The sequence below is a fragment of the Triturus cristatus genome, chromosome 7 (assembly GCF_964204655.1).
Source record: "Triturus cristatus chromosome 7, aTriCri1.1, whole genome shotgun sequence".
Lineage (NCBI taxonomy): Eukaryota > Metazoa > Chordata > Amphibia > Caudata > Salamandridae > Triturus > Triturus cristatus.
In genome coordinates, this window is record NC_140590.1 from 1,361,311,498 (window position 1) to 1,361,330,406 (window position 18,909).

Genomic DNA, 18,909 nt, shown 5'->3' on the forward strand with positions numbered 1-18,909 from the left:
CCACTTTACAAGGGACTGACAGGTAAATTAAATACGCCAAACAGGTGTAGACCAATCTTACCATGTTTAGCATAGAGAATGCACACACTTTACACTGGACAGCAGTGCTAAAGTGCCCAGAGTCCTAAAACCACCAACACCATGTCAGAAAAAAAGGCTAGGAGAAAGGCAAAAAGTTCAGGGATGACCCTGCAAATAGGGCCAAGTCCAACAGTATGTATATTGTGCAATGAACATAATGTAGAAATATGAAACAGTCTCTTCAAAAAATGTATTTCTTTAACATGTGGAAGCGTTTTACCTTAGTACATTAGATTATATCACTGCATTTACAGACATTTGTTAAAAGTGATAGTTTTAAAGCATGAACTTAGAAACATTAATGGTTCACCCCCCACGACAATTCTATTTGTGAACTAAGAGGCAAGTCAGTAGTCATGTAAACCCTAAACGTAGCCTAGATTCTTAATATGGAGCAAAATGTTATCTATTAAATCAAACTTAATAGGTACTTGTACAGTGCATGTCTTAAACTCCAGTATTTAAAAGTGCTCTCATATGTTAATAATAAAGCAAAATGAGGTTCGGTAAAATCAAATGTTTGCCTTGGATCACACAATTTGGACAAGCATGGACACCAGTATTGATTCCAAGTTATCTGGTTTCACATCTTGAAATTCTGCCATAAGATGTATTCCTGTCCGTGTCTCTCTCATGTTTTACATCAAAGCTCACTGTTTTGTGTTTTATTCTTGGTGCATGATAAGAAAAACTGACACAGACACTGCAGACCTGACTCAGGGTTCCCAGACCCAATTACCAAGCCAAGAAAGCATTTATTTGGGGGTGTCACTCCCTAAAATCCCCCCCCTCGAAGCTACTCCCCTGTATCGCAGCTGACTCGAAAGATAAGACATTAAAAAAAGATGGGACTCTAAACTATAAAATCACTCTTTTCAAGGTCTCACCCAAACTTGCATCATGCATAATTGTGAGGCAGTTGAGTGAGTAAAGATGCCTTCTGCAGAAATTTGTATTTAACATGTAGATCACAGGACTTAGTGATAGATGTACTAAGCATTGTAACTGTTGCAAATGTTCTAATTCGGCTTTTGCAACAGTTAAAATGCATGTACTAATACAACTTTATGAGTCTGAATTTTTTTTCTAATGGGAATAGATATGGATACCTATTCAGTATCCGGAAGGGGTGTTTTGTAGGTCTCCCATTCGTGTACAGAATTGTTATCTTATGTATCAATGTTTTGCAACTGAACTTCATTTAAAATCTACCAACACCTCATAGGAGGTGGTAATGCATTTGCAAAAGGGAATGGATCCCCTGGAAATGCCCTCCCCTTTGTGAATGTAAAAAAAACAGTTAGCTGAAGAGTAGCCAATGGTCCCGGGGACCACTGAAACCTTCAAAAAACAAAACCTTTTTTCAAATGGAGCTTAGTTTCCTTTAAGGAAAAGGTCTGCATTAAAATAATAAAAAGGTTGGCATTATTTAAAAGCAAGCACAGACGTGGAGGCTTGCTGACCCATAAGGCCATCATCCCTGTCATGACCTCCAGTCATAGTGTGTCACAATTTGCAATCTACCTCATTAATATTAACGAGGGGTTCATGAGATTGCGATCCACTATGATTCAGAAATCTAAGAACTCACCTATTTATATATAGGCCAGTTCTTAAAAATCTTTATTGATCACAAAAAACTGGTTGTATTTTAATATTCGTACAACTGGCTCTTAATCCAGGTAGGTCCACCCAGCCTTTATGCCTTTATTCCATCATAGGTTGATAAAAATGAGTAATAGTGGCTCTGGTCATGGAAACAACTCTTTAACAGTTCCCAGATACTCTGTATGAGTTTTCAGGATAAGAGATTTATTTGTTGACTTTGAAGTTTAATTTATCTGCAAAACATGCTCAGTAGAAATGTCCTTACTCTACTGACTATAGTCTGAACTCAGAGCTATTGTAATCGTCAAGTTCAGAAATAGTCTTTAGGGTTCTTTAGTTCCTCTCTCTGACTTCTGCTGAGATGGGAGATTACATTTCTAGAACAAAAACTGTCTGTCTTGTAACCAATGCCTTAGCTAGAAAGGAGACAGTGGTAATTGGGTCTGCTTTGGTTTGGGCTGCCATCTCAAGAAATTCATTCTCTTCCATGGTCATTCTGCTGAAACCATACAAGATTTTCAGGTTGTCCACTGTGTAAATGAGTCCCCTTTACTTAATGTGTGTAAATGTATCTTCTGTGGTTATTGTGTAACTCTGGCATAAATACGGCCCTCCTAGACATACACTTGACACCGTAGTAGTACAGCATTATGGCATAGGCCTGTACCTAAAAAGAACTAATTTGTCTTTAAATAGTATCTCAAAAAGCTTTAGAAATATGGCATATTTGTTCCAACGGCGGCCGGCACAGGTAAGTGCAGTGGGGCAGGCCACCTCTGGAGGGGGAGATGGGGGGGGAGCCGACAGATGACAGAATAGGTATTATTTATTTAATCATACCTATCCCGTCGTCTGTTGACTTCATCCCCTCCCACCCCACCGCATTTACTTGTGCCGGCCGCCGCTGATTTGTTCCCTCCTCTAGTTTATGTGCCAAACGTGTCCTTACAATGTAACCAAACTCCACACACTCCTACTTCAGGTGAACCTTTCCTCCATCATCTTTGCCTGTTAACATACACAGCTGTATTTGCTGCTGCACTCTCTGCTGATCTGACTGTCCCAAACATCCTCCCATTGTGTTTCCACCAGTCACATTGTAGGAAAGTGCCTCTTTTTGCCTGGTCACTCCCATTTTTGTGGATTGATGCTGCTGTGTTGTCTCTGTTCACTGGGAAAAACCAGGTCCCAGTGCAAGTGCTCTGACTCCTAAAACATGTCAAAATAATTTGTTATCCTAATTGACATGCTTAACTTACCTATACACCCCTATTATATGGTACAAAGTGTGCACAGCACCTGTAAGTTAAATGTTACTAGTGGACTGCAGCACATATCATACCAATCCACTACATTTACAGTGTAAACATGGCTTCAGGCTTATCATTGTAGCCGATCAGTGGCAGTTTAGAAACTGCAATTTGGCCTGTCAAAATAAACCCTTTTGACAGGTCTAAACCTCCCTTTTAAATATGAATAAGTCACCCTTAAGTAGGTCCTATTGCCCAGAAGGTAGGGTGCATGGTATTTAAAAGTAGGACATATAGAAGTTTAATGCCGTACATGTCCTTTCAGTGAATAGCACCTGAAGGCTATTTTCACTGTAGCATGGCTGGACATTCCACAGAGAAACGCTGGGATGCACTAATCAATGTAATAATGCTATGGCTAGGAAACATATGGAAATGTAATTCTTGGACTTCTTGTATTATTTATTAAATCCAGATTCACAGGTGAAGTTGGATTTTTTATAAATAGTAATAAAAGGGTACTTTTAGAAGATACCTTTTGCCTGCCTAAAGCATTTAGAGGCTAATGTTCATTAGCATCCAGCTGCAGCCTCTAAGTGCTCAAGCCTTGAATGAGATGTGAAAACTGCTCCAAAAGCAGAGGCAAAGGCCTGGGTGTGGGAAGCTGTTTCTGTTCCTCTGACAGGATAACTATTTGGGCAGTGTGTATGAACTTAATTAACTTCAAAGGGGCCTTCCTTGTCACAGGTAGATGTCAGATGACACCTGGACAGCCCCCTTTCTTTGTTTTTCTAGTCATACAGGCACCAATTTTAGCGGGGAGTGAGCTTTCTCTAGAACTGGTTTGATGTGACCACAGAGGAAAGGTTACTCAATACCATGGGCACACCTCTGGGGTTGGCACAAAGGCTCTGCACAAGGGGAGAAGAGTTTGTCCATCTTCGATTTTGGCAGAGAGGAACACTGGAAGATTGTTTGCAGTTAGGCACACTGGAACTGCTGCAAAAGTGGGCAGGGTAGCCCCAGGAAACATTTACTCTATTGTTTTAGGAGAGGCCAGAAGTCACCTCCACCCACAAGGTATGGAGATGTGACCTAAGAACTGGAAGTGCCAACTTTGGAACTGGAGAACCAAGTTTGGATTATGGCATCGGCTAAACTTCCAGTTATTACGTGCAAATCTCTTAATGTTCCAGTGCATTAAAAAGTGTGCAATGTAATATGGCTCTCTTTTAACATGTGCTAATGCCCTTGGTCCACCTTTGCGCTACATAAAACTGCAAGAAATAAAAAAAACTACACGTGTTCTACAGGACCCTAGTTCCACATATAGGTCTTTTTACCTCATGGAGAAAATTCCAATTGCATTTTCACATTGATTATGCATGTCTTTTTGGGGTCAGGTGTTTTTCGTTTGTTGAACTACTTATTCATTTTTTGTATGTTTATTTTACCAGTTGAATTTCCCTGTTGGTTTTACTGCTGCCCACATGATGTCTAACACACGTCACACTGGTTCCATTGGGAGCCACATGTAATAACTCAATTGCACCTTCCACCTCGGTGAGGTGTGGGAGATGCTCACACTACTTCGGAGGGCTGCAGACCTTTTCACAAGCACCAAGGTTACTATCTAAATTCTCACAAACACCACTCTGCAGTGTGCTGTACACAGAGAAGTTTACTCGTGCATTCATAAGAAAGATATTGCATTCAAAACTGCCCAAGGAGAATAACAATCCTTCCAATATTCCTTCTCTATATTATGGGGAAGGATGATTTTGATTAACTTAAATACATAAATAAGTCCAAAATAATTTCTTCCATTCTTCATACATAATTTGTGGCTGCTCTCCTCACCCAAATTGATTTTTTCCCTCAAAACTGGTAGAAAATAGTCAGTGTTTGAGGTCTGGTGTGCCAAGTTTCTGCCAGTCGGTTTGAGCTAAAGAACACTGCCGTCTACAGTCCAAACCGTTGAAGACCGCTAACAGCCGTCGCGGCTGTCTGGGGGCATCCCTACTACTGAGGAGACTGAGAGACTTTCCCTGTAGGGCAGCTCCTCTGGGAGCTATAGTGACCCCTTGCAAAGTCTTTTCACATACCACCATAGGTTTTGTTTATCATATAGTTTGAAACACCAGAGGGGAATAACACATGCATTGAAGATATTGTGCTGTTTACACCTTCAATAAGACAAGATTGGTTCAAAATTACAACAAATGGGAAACTTGACGCAGTTTTAGGTCTGGCGTTAACCAAAACCTTTTATTATTATTATTTTTTATAACTTACAAAATACACATATAGGTGGTATAGGTGGGATTTGCATGGAGCAAGCTGATATTTTAAACTATATTGTTAATATTTCCTCAGGTCGCCCTCTTGTGGTCTCAATTCTGTCTTCTGGTGCTAAATCGTTTAAAGCTGTATGATAAACAGTTAATGCTGTAAAAGCCTATTGGTAAAATCTGATTTTTTTCATTGTCCGTTGCCAGGTCTGTGTTTTTTTTTTTATTGAAGTGCCACACTGGAGGCTTTGGTGGTTAAAATTAAAAATTATTACATGCTGTTGGGTTTACCAGTGTATGGATAAGTATTTAAAGTGCCCAACCTTTAACTAAGAAGCAATTTAAAGTACGGTGATGCTACTAATGATTGTAGCAGCTGAATCCATTAGTAGGGCACAGCTTTTTTTTACTCTGGTAAATCAGTGTAGCATGTCGTGACGGGGTATCCTCACATATGCTTCCCTTGATTACAAAGTATCTGCAAGATTTCAGTACGTACACGAAGAGTGCAGATATTGATTTCTTTCCCTATGTGTATGTAGCTCCAAAAGTTGCAGGGTACTCAAATTGGTTAGTGGTGGCCAGAATTGGCTGTATTCTATTCTCTCTGCATGCCCCCTGCTCCATAGCTACTCACCTCCCTTTGGGGATCTGTGTAGACATGTGTGCTGCTTGATTTAGATCAGCCTCCAGAGGAAGGACCTTTTGTTGCACCGTGCGGAAACTGAAACAGTTCCATTAATTAGATCAAGGTATGACCTGGTGAGAGAACAACGTGTGAGCAATGCTGTGGCTGTAAAGCATGTCTTGGAAAACATCCCTTACAGAAATACAATGTAGTGTTTTAGTTATCATTATACAAAAATCTGCCTCTGCTTTTTTGGCCACTATGTGGCTTGGCATTGGCCCAAGTGCTAGGCAGGGTATCTGTGGACTTTATCTCTGAGTTAATAGGAAGTAGTCTTAGGTAAAGGGGAAAAGTTCAAGCTGAGACCCTACAGCTGAGGTACAATTATCATAGAAAATCTTTAAAAGAATTGTGTATATGTATAGGCTTTATGGCACATATATGCTTTGTGTGACCTTAGCAAATATGCTACAACCATTTTGTTCCCAGGTGGAGAAAGGGAATGCACACGGGAAATCGGCTACAATCCTAGTTTGTTTGGGAGCGAACTCGGCGCTACGGGTATCCAAAAGGGACAGTAAACAATAGTGTGCGGGGGTGGCTTCAAACATGCAAGGATTGTGTGGACCACAAATACATATCCCATTACAATTGGCGATGCAAAATATGTAAGCGCCTTCATTCCTAAGTGTAGGCATGACTCACAATGGTCTGTTGCAATCACTCAAGTCAAACTGTTTTTCGTAATCAGCGTGAGAGTGAGTGCGAGTTGCTGAGCAGCATGAGCAAAGCGTGCGCCCCGCTGTGTGCCGCTGCAGCAGGAGCTACTGCGCGTCCCTGCTGGTTCCCGCTGCAACTGCTTTAAGTTAAGCAAACTGCTGCACTTTGCAGCATCTCTCATTGTGTGGACGCGTTTTTGTAAATATGTAAACAAAAAAAATGATGTTCTGGCCCAAAACCAACAGCGACTCAAAACAAATGCGCTGGTGTTCCGGCCACAGAAATACATACACATGGAGAGGAGAGCTGTTGGAGCAAAGCATGCGTCCCATAGCAGCAGCCGCCACTGTGCTTGCTTCTCGCTTCCGCTGTAATATTCCATGGGAGTAAACTTTTGAAAAAAGGTGGGACATACACCCAAACTTTTCTTAAAAGGTGGGACATACACGCACCGTTAGCCATTTGTAGGCTACGATTTTTAAAGGACACACACAAAAGCCAATCCAAAGCGTGGGAGGAGTCCGACCCCACAAAGTACATACAACAGATTAGCTGACAGCGAAAGCACTGTTTAGGTGCGAACTAAGAAACCAATGTTATATTTTCGCAATATATCCTTTTAATGTGGTGAACACCAAATCCTGGAATGTGTTTTCTATCCTTGTATGATTTGTATTATGGACTTTTATGACAATTTGAAAATGTATCCTTTCGATATATTCATGAACACCAAATATCACTTGTTTTTGTTTTTGGGTGCACATACTATTGTGTACATCGTAAATATGGCTACAATGCAGTAACAGAGCACTTCTGCTCTTAAAACCCACCTAACTGCCTTCCTGATCCCTCGGTGACTCTATGCCTCCCTTTGTCGCTTCACAGCGCTCCGCTGTCTTTGTCTAGGTTTGTGCTGTAGAAATATCATATACAATACATACATACGTGGCCAAAACCAACCAACACATCTCTGCTGCTCAAAAAAGCGAAGTAACAAACAGGGTTCTTTGGACATACTGCAAAAAACATTAAATTACTGACCGCACTATTCACAGCATAGAGAGGTAATGACGCGTACATAGAGGGTGTCGAGAAATTCCTATTAGATCTCAGGCAGATCCCATTTACAGCTGCTGCTCTTCCAGGTATTTTGATTTCCTCTCTCGGTGGAATGGATCCCACCTGCTAAGGACAATTTTTCCTGAGCCGAGAGGCGCTATGTTTGTAGTTTTTCAATCATGGATCTCCTGACTGAGGCTTGATTGGTTTTAAAGCCATGTCAATGCATGGTGGCAACAATCTACTTGCACCGAAAGTGTGATCGAGACACATCAGTGGGACCAGAATGCAGGGTCCTTATTGAAGGGTATGACATCACCGCACTGAGTGGCAGCGCTACTAAGGTGCTTTGGATTCTCATTAGCTTTGCTAATGGATCTTGTTGCAGTTTTGTCTTTGTCTTTAGGAAACTGCTGACACTTTTGTGATTAATTTTAGATGTTGTCCTTTCTGTAAAAATATTGCATATGAAACCTTCGCAAGGTAGGGCTGAATGGCAATAGAAGTGTACAGTAGTATAAAATGTACCCCTAAGCAAAATGCAACCTTTTCCCCTGCTGCACATGTGCAGTTGAGAAAAAATTAACATTTTGTGAATATTGAAGTTCGTTAAATTAATTTCACACGCACTATTTTGTTGTGGTGTGCATTTTCTGCATTTCCCCTACATTAATCCCCCAGTCTCCCCCCACACACACACCTCCGGCCTCTAATTGTTCAGTTCCTGGTGGATCTAGTCCAATCAATATCTCGCACTATCGGTCCCACACAGAGGAATGCCGGGAGGTTTGTGCTTGATACAATTCCCATCATTCGCCTCTTACAGACCTCACTTGGAGCAGAGCAGCCATGGGACAATGTACAATGCTGGTGGGAGACAGCATTTTCTGTGCTGGCATTACCGGCCTATATTACCGTGCTCATGACCAGTGCGATACTCCGTTAATATATTAACTCTAAGTAAGGCCGAAAAGTCATATTGACAGTATTGACAGGAAAGGGTCATTTAAGACCTGGATCTGTTCATGCACTTCTGGACTGATGTACGATGAGGTGGACGGTGATCTGCTAACATCAGCAGGCCTGCGTCTTCACCTCTGTGGCTCACAGGAGGCAGGGATGGTGTAGTAGTCTTTCCATTGTACATATTAATGAGCTATTCAGAACTTACTATGTCACCGCCATGGAAATGGAATGTGATGGTTTGAACTTCGAGGGGCACTTGTCAGTTGTTCCTGGAAGCTGTGGAGATGGACAGTCAATAAATCAGTTGTTCTCACACATACCTGCCTCTGTGTGATTACTACAAATTTGGCGACAAAGATTGGATTTGGTCATGCGGGGGGATACGTTTATTCCTCCTGAGTCTTTGAGGTCTCACATCGTCGACTTTGGCCATGCGGTTTATCTTGGACAAACTAGCACCAAAACTAGCATCCGATCTGTCTACTGGTGGCCTTCCATGGATCGCCTAGTCAATGATGTCGCACAAACCATATTTTCGTGGAGTGTATTCAGTGGGCTGTTTCTTCTAAGTTTGATATCAAGGAAGCAGTTCAAAGTATGTTGTGAGCTCATCGCACCACTCCCAGTCCCATCACAGGTTCTAGCCCTTTTGTTTTGCTATGTGGAAGAGAGGCCTCTTTCCATATGTGCCCTGCGTGGATGAAAATGTGAGGTACATGTTCTTTGTCTGGAAATGCTTAAACTGTGATCAAGACTCAAGTCAATCCCGTTGTACATGATGAGGGTGGATTTAAGTCTAGCATTCATGTAGGAGATTGGGTAAGAATTAAATCTCCTATCACTGTGGCAAGAGGACTGTCAAAATATGGTCCTCCTGTTAAAGTGGATGCCATTTCATGCTTTGCTGTGAGGGTCAATGGGAGGAGTTGGTGGAATTTGTCAAGAATCTACAAAGTTCCCTGGAGAGTCGTGATGCAGTTGTGTCTAGAGTCTGAAAGTGATCCAGATCAGGTTCAACAAGGTCCGCTGCAAATGTCTCAGTCTCCCAAGTTGTCTCTGGAGTATTTTACTCCTCGTAAGAGTGGAAGGAGAATTCTCACTCCTAAACGTCTAGATCTATAGTCTTTTACTTTTCCTTGCTCTTCCCTCATATTCATTTTGCATTCTCTGTTCGGCTCTACTTACTCATTTATTACTTTTATTTTTCCTTTTTCTATTGTTCTTGTCTTATGGAAAAAAAGAGATGTTGTAGTAGTTTTTCTATTGTACATATTAATGAGCTGTTCAGAACTTACTATGTCACCGCCATAAAAATGGAATGTGATGATTTGAACTCCGAGGGGCACTTATCAGTTGTCCCTGGAAGCTGTGGAGATGGACAGTGAATAAATCAGTTGTTCTCACACATACCTGCCTCCATGTGATTACTACAGATGGCGATTGCATGCGAGTAGGTAAAGCAGGTGCTACTAGGTGTCACCTTCAGAGGCCATCTTAGTGCACAAAATAGTAGTGGGATGAAATTACTGCAAAAGCTTGACTAATTGCCCTTTAAAGTTCATGGACAGCCTGGAACTCTCATATTTCTTAAATGGTTCCTTATAGTAAAGCAATGCACACTGGAGGAATGAGTGTGCAAGGATATGATAGGTATGGAGAGCGGGTCAGTAAGTGTGAGCACAGGAGCTTGCTAGAAACCTGGTCCTCCCTTCTGCAGATGTTAATCGGGATCCCGGAACAGCAGGATATGAAAAAGCCACAGCAGGGGGGTGTGTTAGATCTCGTATCTTTTGGCTTGTTTCCCCATTCTTTTTACTTTCTGACCTTCTGGTTTTGACTCAGGTTTTGCTGGTTTACTAGTAAGTCCCTAGTAAAGAGCACTCTGGGTGCCAGGGCCTGTAAATCAAATTCTGCTTGGGGCCTGCAGCACTAGTTGTGCCACTTACACAAGCAGCCCTGTAAAGGGTTCTCAGACCTGCCACGGCAGTGTCTGCATGCATTTTGTAACTGTCATGTTGACCTGGCAAGTGCACACACTTGCCAGGCCCTAATTTTCCCTTTTCTTACATATGTCACCCCTAAGGTAGGCCCAAGGTACCCCTATGGGTAGGGTGCAGTGTATGTGAAAGGTAGGACAGGCACTGGTGTGTTTACCATGTCCTGGTAGTGAATTACACTATGGAAAGGCTATCTGTCCCATAGGATAGAATGGGAGATTACTTATATCACCTTATAAGCTAATCTTCCCATTGGGACAAGATAGAGAAAAGGGGTTTAGTATCCCTGAACTCAGAATATAAAAATGCATCTTTTAGTAAAGATGATTTTTATGTTCTGTGTTTGATAATACCACTTTTAGAAAGTTTATTGCTTAGCCATCTGCGTCCCTCTGCTGGGTTTATGGATTGGCTGTCTGGCTTTGGATTGACAGGGGATGGGGATGTGAATTCTCTTCAGACAGCCACTGAGGTCGAAGTGTGTCCTGCCTTTCCTGGATGAGTCACGGCTGGGCTGAATAGACCTGGACTGAGTAGTGGGTGGAGATTACCTTGCGCCTGAATGGGCCTGGCCTGCCTGTAACAATGCTGTCTCCACCTCCTGCCTGGAAGCCGGGCCAGAGAGGACAGAACTGGTGTGGGCTGGGCACAGACGCTCTCTGCCCAAGAGAACAAAGAGAAACTGAGTATAAATATTGGGGCCAAACCCCAAAACTTTAGAACTCTCTGGAATCAAGGAACCTGCCAAGAAGTAGAGCTGGAAGAACTGCCAGGAGGAGTACTGCCCCTTTACTGTGTTGTTGCTTTGTTGGGTTGGCCTGCAGTTGCTGCTTCTGCCTTGGGCACCGAAAGGACTTGACTGAACTTTCACTGACCTCTGCTACCGCCTCTGGAACTGTGGTTTCAGTTGCCACAGAGGGGGGAAAGTAACCAACTCTGTTGCTGGCTCTGTGTCCTGAAGGCACCGCATAGGGCACCGCCGCATCTCGCACCGTAACCCTGGTCTCACCGACGATGAGGACTGCTTGCATCGTGACCTGTGGGCACTGAACTCCGCACCGCCTCACTTCACTTCGCCGCCTTGATCTCACCGATGCCGTCACTGCCTGCTGACTTCGACACCCATGACTGCACCGTGACTGGGGGCACCGCTCGTAAGTCTCACCATGCACCACCTCATCCCACACCGCAGTCTGGACCGACTGACGCCAGCTCCCCACAACCGCTCTGTTGCCTTCACCGTGATCTGTCAACACGCCACTAGCACCGCCTTGACTCCGCACCGCAGCCCTGGTCTCACTGAGGCCGCTGGATGACCGTCAATGAGCCGCTGCCTGCACCGCGACTTGAGGGCACTGCACATCTCATCGCTACGTTTGGCATTGCAACCGCGACTGCTGCCACGACCGGCCTGCACTGTGATTGGCCGCAATGAAAGGGTACTGTTTACAAGTCTGCCGACACTCTTTCCAACGTGGTCAGACAGAACTGCTGGATTCTGTTGTTTTCAGCACCGCGGTAGCACCGAACGGAGCTACCGACTTCGAGGCACTGCATTTTAAATGTTATTCTTGCAAAGTGCACATTTTTAAATACTGTATGTTGAATTTTGTATCATTTTGGTCTTGTGTTCAATATATAAAGTATTGGATATTTTTCTAAACTGATGTGGTGTCCTTTTCTAGTGTTTTCACTGTATTACTGATGGGTATGTGCAAATGCTTTACACACTGCCCCTGAGATAAGCCTGACTGTTCGTGCCAAGCTACCAAGGGGGTGAGCAGGGGTTATTTCAGTAGTGTATCCCTCTTAAGCTGACTACAAGGAAGGGTCCCTAATTAGACAAAGGTGCAAACCATTGCAAAATAGATACCCTCATTTATAACAGGGTGCATGACCCTCTCAAGTATACAGCCAAATGTTTATTAATCTGATGCTAGGTCTTTAAACAACGTATTTATATCTGTGTTTGGTTTTTGTTCATGTCTCAGGGTCATAGTTTCCATTTTTCACAGATTGGTTGTTTGTGAAGAGTGGTGGACTTGAGTGTAGGGTGAATTATTATCACGAATGAGGGCAGAGCACACAGGATAAGGGAATGCTCTCTGGTATTCCCACTCCCTACCTCAAAGATCTGGGTATTTCTTTTTTCGGTTTCTGGTTTTAAAATACAAAATAAGAACAATGATAACTTCGTACTAACTTATCAGAAAGGACTTTAATTAGTGGTGGGCGAGCCATTAAATTAACAGGGCCAGCCGAGCCATGGGTCTGGCTTGACTCCTGGAACCGGTGCATGAACCCAGCCCTGAAAATATTTCCCATCTAAATCATACAACAAACATCACGTAAATTATTATAAAGTCTCTTCAAAATTCAAAAAAGTGTATGTCTTTAACATGTGGAAGCTTTGACATTATAACATCAAAGTATAGCATTTCGCTGTGAAGTACTTAATTAAAAGTTATAGTTTTCAAACGTGAACCTAGAACCATTCCTGCCTGGCAACAATGTCATCAGTGAACTAAGAGGCAAGAGAGTTGTAATGTGAACCTTGTACATGACATAGTTTGTTATAAACAGACCAACATTATAGTCCATTAAATCAAACACAGTAGGTTTTTTGTACAGCAGATGTGCGGAACTCAGTATTTGAAGGTGCTTTCATAAGTGAAGAAAAAAGAGGAATGATAAAATAAAATATTTGCCTAAGATCACACAGTTTTGTTAAAGGGGAAGCCATAATTAATCCAGGGTTTTCTAGTTTAAATTTGTACAAATCAGCCACAAAATGGATATCTGTTTGTCTCTCCTTTTTACCTGAAAAAAGCTAGTGCTTTGTTTTTACCTTTTTGTGCATAAAGGCAGAGCGAGTGTGGCAGGCAGAAGCCATATGAAAGCTCAGCTTGTTATGGGATCAGCCGGAGCCAGGCTTCAGGCTTGATCATGGTTCGGGCTCTCACAGACTCGCTCAACTTTAGCTTTAATATTCCAACTGCTAAGCTAGTTTCTTAATTTACGAGTCTGTTACTATGAAGGAATAATGTGATGACTTCTGTATGTACCTTTCCTGACAATACACTGATGATCGTTTTTCAGGTGGATGAAAAGACCTCGATGTGGAGTTCCTGATCACCCCAATTTGAGTCATAGACGAAGGAATAAACGATATGCACTAACTGGGCAGAAGTGGCGGCAGAGGCACATCACATACAGGTACTGTAACTATATAGAAATGCATGTTTGATATATATTTTCAATCCTTGCTCGTGTGTTGGCCAGCCCAGTGGAGGTGTCCCCCATAGTTGCACTGCTGGGTACTGTTGATGATTTCAGGGGTTTCCAAGGGGGACCACACTCTATTGGACATTGAAATAGTCTTGGCCAAAAGGGAACTGGCAAAGCACTGGAGCTCCCCGTTGGTTTCTCCTCCATTGAACTGGTGGACCACCATGAACTGGTGTACCAAACTGGAAGAGACAATATATCAGTCTTGGGGATGCCCTTGGAAGCATGCCAAGGTGTGGGGGAAATGGTGGGAGTATTGTGGTTTTTGAGATGTTCAGTTGTGGGTCCTCTCCTGGTCTTTAATGCTTTGTGTTGTGGCTATGTCTTGTGTGTGCGCAGAAAACCATTAAAATCTGATTATCAAAAGAATATTGGAAGTCACCTTGAACTTCAATGAACGTAGAAAGGAACTCGGCATTTAGTCACGTCACTCTATATGCTCATGGAACTACTTGCTGACTTGCAATATCCTTTTAATGTACGGCATGGGGTACTCTATTCCATATATAAAGAGATACCCCAATGATGGGCTCTTTCTATACAGTATTGCATTTGATCTCATGTGCTGGAGTCCATTATGGTCCTAAGCTATAAATACAATGAAGAGAACAGTGACAATGGCGGAGCCTGCATTTAAACTCAAACCATTCATTTAACTGTATTGATGACAAATGAACAAATTATTGAGTTTTAACTCCACACGTACCTTCACAATATATATTTTAAAGATAAGCAGATTTGGAGCTAAGAAAAATAAATGGTGAACAATAAGCATGCATTAGGAGGAAAAGGAATACTAGTCACTTTCCCGCTCACATCCAGGTGGGATGCTGGTTTAGAGAGGCAGGCTCTGTTCAGTTTTAGGCCACTGTAAGAGTCCGGGATTCCAAAATGTGATGATACAACAACAAATGAAGATCACAACACTGAAAACAATGTGAATTAATCAAAATAATAATCTATATAAAAATACCAATAAAAAGCCTAAAGTAGAAATGTAAGAGAGGATTAAGGAGCATACTCCTAACTAGTTTATAAAACGAACAAGCATTTAACTGCTGGGGCCACAGGGAGTACAGCTTTATGCTAAAGCTTGTAAAATAAAAGTCTCAACACGTAATGTTCACACACAAACATAATTGACATAAAGAGCTGTTTTTTACTATTATCAGCGTAGCTTTCTTGAACTTACTGCTGTACATTTCTCCCACACAGCTGTTGGGCATGAAAAATGTAACACTTGGTTAAGATGGACTACTCACAGACCAAATCAAGGTACTGCAAGTTGTAGACCCCATGATCCCCTGCCCCTTTTACCTGGCTGAGAAACACAAAATATGTTCTAGTAAAAGGATCTCTAAATTCCCTGACTTCATGAGATCACTTTGAGTTCAGCCACGATATCCAATTCATCATTCACAAGATATGCAAGATAATTTCCAAAGGCAAAACATTCTCTGCAGGTCACGCAAACAGTAGTGAAGAATCCGAATCTTTATTTTAATTCAAATTCTAAATCAATACCTTTGTTGTATCATATGGCAATTGTTGGTGGGCTTAGTTAAAACGCCCAACAAGATTAACCACAATTTTCCACTGGCTAGCGAAGGCCCAATTGAAATGTATCCAACCAAACTTAGCAGCTAGGGATAATTAAGACCGCACAGTGTAGATAGTCACTCAGGTGTGTAAGTACCAAAGTAGAGTCAAGAAAAACTGTTGCCCACCGACAAGGTCCACTGCTTACAGACCACACAATACGGAAAATACAAAAACAGAGAGTCAACACAAATATTCAATTCAACCTGCAAGAACACATAATCTTGAGACTTCGGGTGAAGTTTCAAATTCTTCTTTATTAGCTTCAACCAGACAAACAAGCAGCCAATGTGTTTCTCCCTAAACAGGGCTTCATCAGGGCTATCACAACACCAACAACAGGTACTTATGTGTGGTGTAGACAGTTGGTTGGCAAACGATGTCCCACTCCAAATGAGTAGTCTTATAATTAAACTGTTAGGAGATCCGTAGTACGTCTGGAAAACCCTCAAGTCAAATGGTGACAAGAAGATGTCTCTGGAGACGTCGTCAAAAAGTTACGTCCCGTGAGACACATGTGTGGAAACTCAGTATTTCCCCACAAATGGTAGTCGTAGAACGTTGCTGGTGTATGCTGTGTTTAGCTTAGATTTCGGTTCACGTACTCCAGTGAAGAGTCATCAGTCCAACTGATCTTCTGACTAGATTTTGATTATAAGACTACTTATTTCGAGTGTGACATTGTTTACACGTTGGCTGCTTGTTCTTCCCCGCCGACGCCTCGCAATGGACCAGTAAAAAACTTAGGGATATGGTTCAACAACAAGCTGCCATTTGGGCCTCAAATTAAAAGGCTGTCAGGAACATGCTTTGGGATTTTGAAAGTACTAAAGACATTTTTACCGCTGCTACCTGTACATGCTAGGAAAACGGTCATCCAAGCATTGATTATGGCTCGCTTTGACTATGCCAATGCGCTATATGCTGGCTTGCCAGAATATCTCCTCAATAAACTCCAAGTGATACAGAATGCGGCACCTGGTTGCTACTCAACCTCCCTAAGAGGGCTAATGTCATGCTGCATCTCCGGGATCTCACTGGTTGCCTGTGAAAGAAAGAGTGAAGTTTAAGACCCTGGTGATGGTACATTCCGCCTTATACAGTAATGGACCTTCTTACTTGAGATCAGGATTCAGCTTCAACATTCCGTCTAGGCAACTGCGATCCTCAAATAAGCTGTTGGTTTGCACTCCTAGGATCCTCAGACAGAGAGCCAGTGGCAGATCACTGACCAGGTTGGGTGCGGTGGACTGGAATCATCTCCCGACTGACTTACGAGCTGTGAGTGATTCGGGGCTATTTAGAAAGAAGCTGAAAACATGGCTCTCCAAATACATTGTGCCTGCTCCTCCTAACCGTTCAGTAGGGAACGTGTCGGGACACTACTTGGAGTAGCTGTGTGCTTTATAAGTGCCGTTAATAATAATAATAATAATACCTCCTTATACCAAATTTGCACGAGTTTCACAACATAATGAATTTCCCTACTTTCCCTGCATAAATATATACTGCATAACAATACAAACTAACACATTTTCAAGACACTTTCAGTAAAGTACAGCATACATAACATAATACTTTAATAAAATATGAATCAACTGATGCAAATGATTGAAACAACATTTTAAATAATATGAGAGTAAATGTACTGATAACATTTTTCAAGAGAGAAATGAAGTAAAAAATAAACAATTTCTGCGAGGCACAGGGCGCTAGACCCAAATTATTGGGGTCATTCTTTGTTCACATTAATATGTGATTAATCTGAGAACTTTAATAATATGTGTCGAACGTGTATTTTAAGTTTACAGAGCCTGCAATATGACAGGTGGGCGCACGTTGATGACGAGGAGGCATGACAGAAGTTTTTGCATGGCCTGAGTCAAAAATTTCATGTGGGTTCTACATAACATTAGCATCGGATTCCAAATGTTAAAAAAAATCTTTCAAGGAAAGAGACACTCATCAGCTCCAGAATTAAGCACCGTAGTTGTATGCCATGCTAGAAGCCTCATAATTAATAAACAGTGCAGTCTCAATTCAAAATCAACATCCTGTTCTTGGACACCACACGACTGAGTGAGCCCACAGCTCAGCTCCATAGGCTGTCGTGAAGGTGATGGAAGGCTTCAGGCCTGAATACCTTCCTGCTCACTGCTCTTTTCCCCATGGTTGGATGCCTCTAATCTGCTTGGTCAGTGGACCGGTATCAATGTCACCCTCTCTCATGAACGTAGGTTGCAAATTCTGTCAGCGTCCCAGGAAGGGCTCTCTGCAAATGTTCAAGTGTCATCTGTGAACTGCCCTTCAGGAATTATGTCTATACGGAATGAGGTGTGACATGGGCTCCGGCCTATAGAAACATTTTGATTACTACTGGCTGCTGAAATTCTGGAACTGGCAATTTGTGACTCTGACCACGATATCCAATCTGATCTTGATTCTATTTGTTTTCTTCTAAGGGTCCAATGCTTGCCTATAAGTCAGCTGCTCACCCAATCCACATGTCTTTGAGAGAGGTCTTGTATGTTTTTATCCAAACTCTATTGCTTTTCAAAATATATTACCACATCTCTATAAATCCTCATAGAAATATTGCTCCTTAGCATGGTACTTATGAATCTACATGTCCTAAAATTTGTAGAAAGTAGACCGTGTTGCATAGCCACAGAGAGGTGGAAAAGCAGTTTATACCCTCAGTACAATTCATGATCTACAGTGAAGTAGAATGTTCAGTGGGTGATAGCGTACTGTCATGTCAATGGGTAAAGTTCTCTGAACAGGAGTGTCTTCAGGTCTTTACTGATTTGTTGGAGGGTTGGAGCAGTTGTGATGTTGATTGGAATCTTGATCTTCTTTCAGATCCTTGGTGTGAATATGTTTTTGTTTTGTGTTGTATTGAATAATTTTGGTGTATGCAAACGAATAGCACTTTTCTGCCACTTAGAGGTCCAAACCACTTTACATTTCTTTGTTTCCAGACTCCTGCGGGCCGGATCCGATCCGGGTCGGAAGGGCCCCGAACGCGATCCGGCCGGAAAAACGACGAGCCGTACGCGTGTTTTCTGGCCGACTCGTACAGCTGTACGAGCGAGCCAGTACGATACGAGCTACATGAAATTCACCGACTGAGTAGTTTCCGGGTCCGAACCGCTCCGTACGTCTCGGTCGTAAGCTAACCGTGGTGTGCAATGGATGCGATTCACGACCGAGCCAGTATGATGCACGCGTCGGACAGCCTGTGCGAGCCGGAGTGTCCGGCTCGCAAAAGCTCCCGGAGTCGGACTTCGGGGGTCTGCGTCGGACACCCCGACACCCGCAGCCGTACGACTCGCACACAGGGGGAGACCTATGGGTCTCCCCAACACAGGCATGTATGGTGCGGATGGCCCCGACGCGTACCCACTGTAGGGGGCGCACTT

The 18,909-nt window shown here is 42.6% G+C and overlaps 1 protein-coding gene across 1 annotated transcript in view; it reads left to right on the forward strand.

Annotated features, from left to right (window-relative positions):
* MMP24 (matrix metallopeptidase 24) overlaps positions 1-18,909 on the forward strand; it is a 458,389-nt gene that overhangs the window by 250,852 nt on the left and 188,628 nt on the right. Inside the window, exon 3 of the mRNA XM_085619071.1 lies at positions 13,700-13,816. Within this exon, the coding sequence (XP_085475197.1) occupies positions 13,700-13,816 (117 nt within the window). The remainder of the gene's footprint in view (positions 1-13,699; positions 13,817-18,909) is intronic.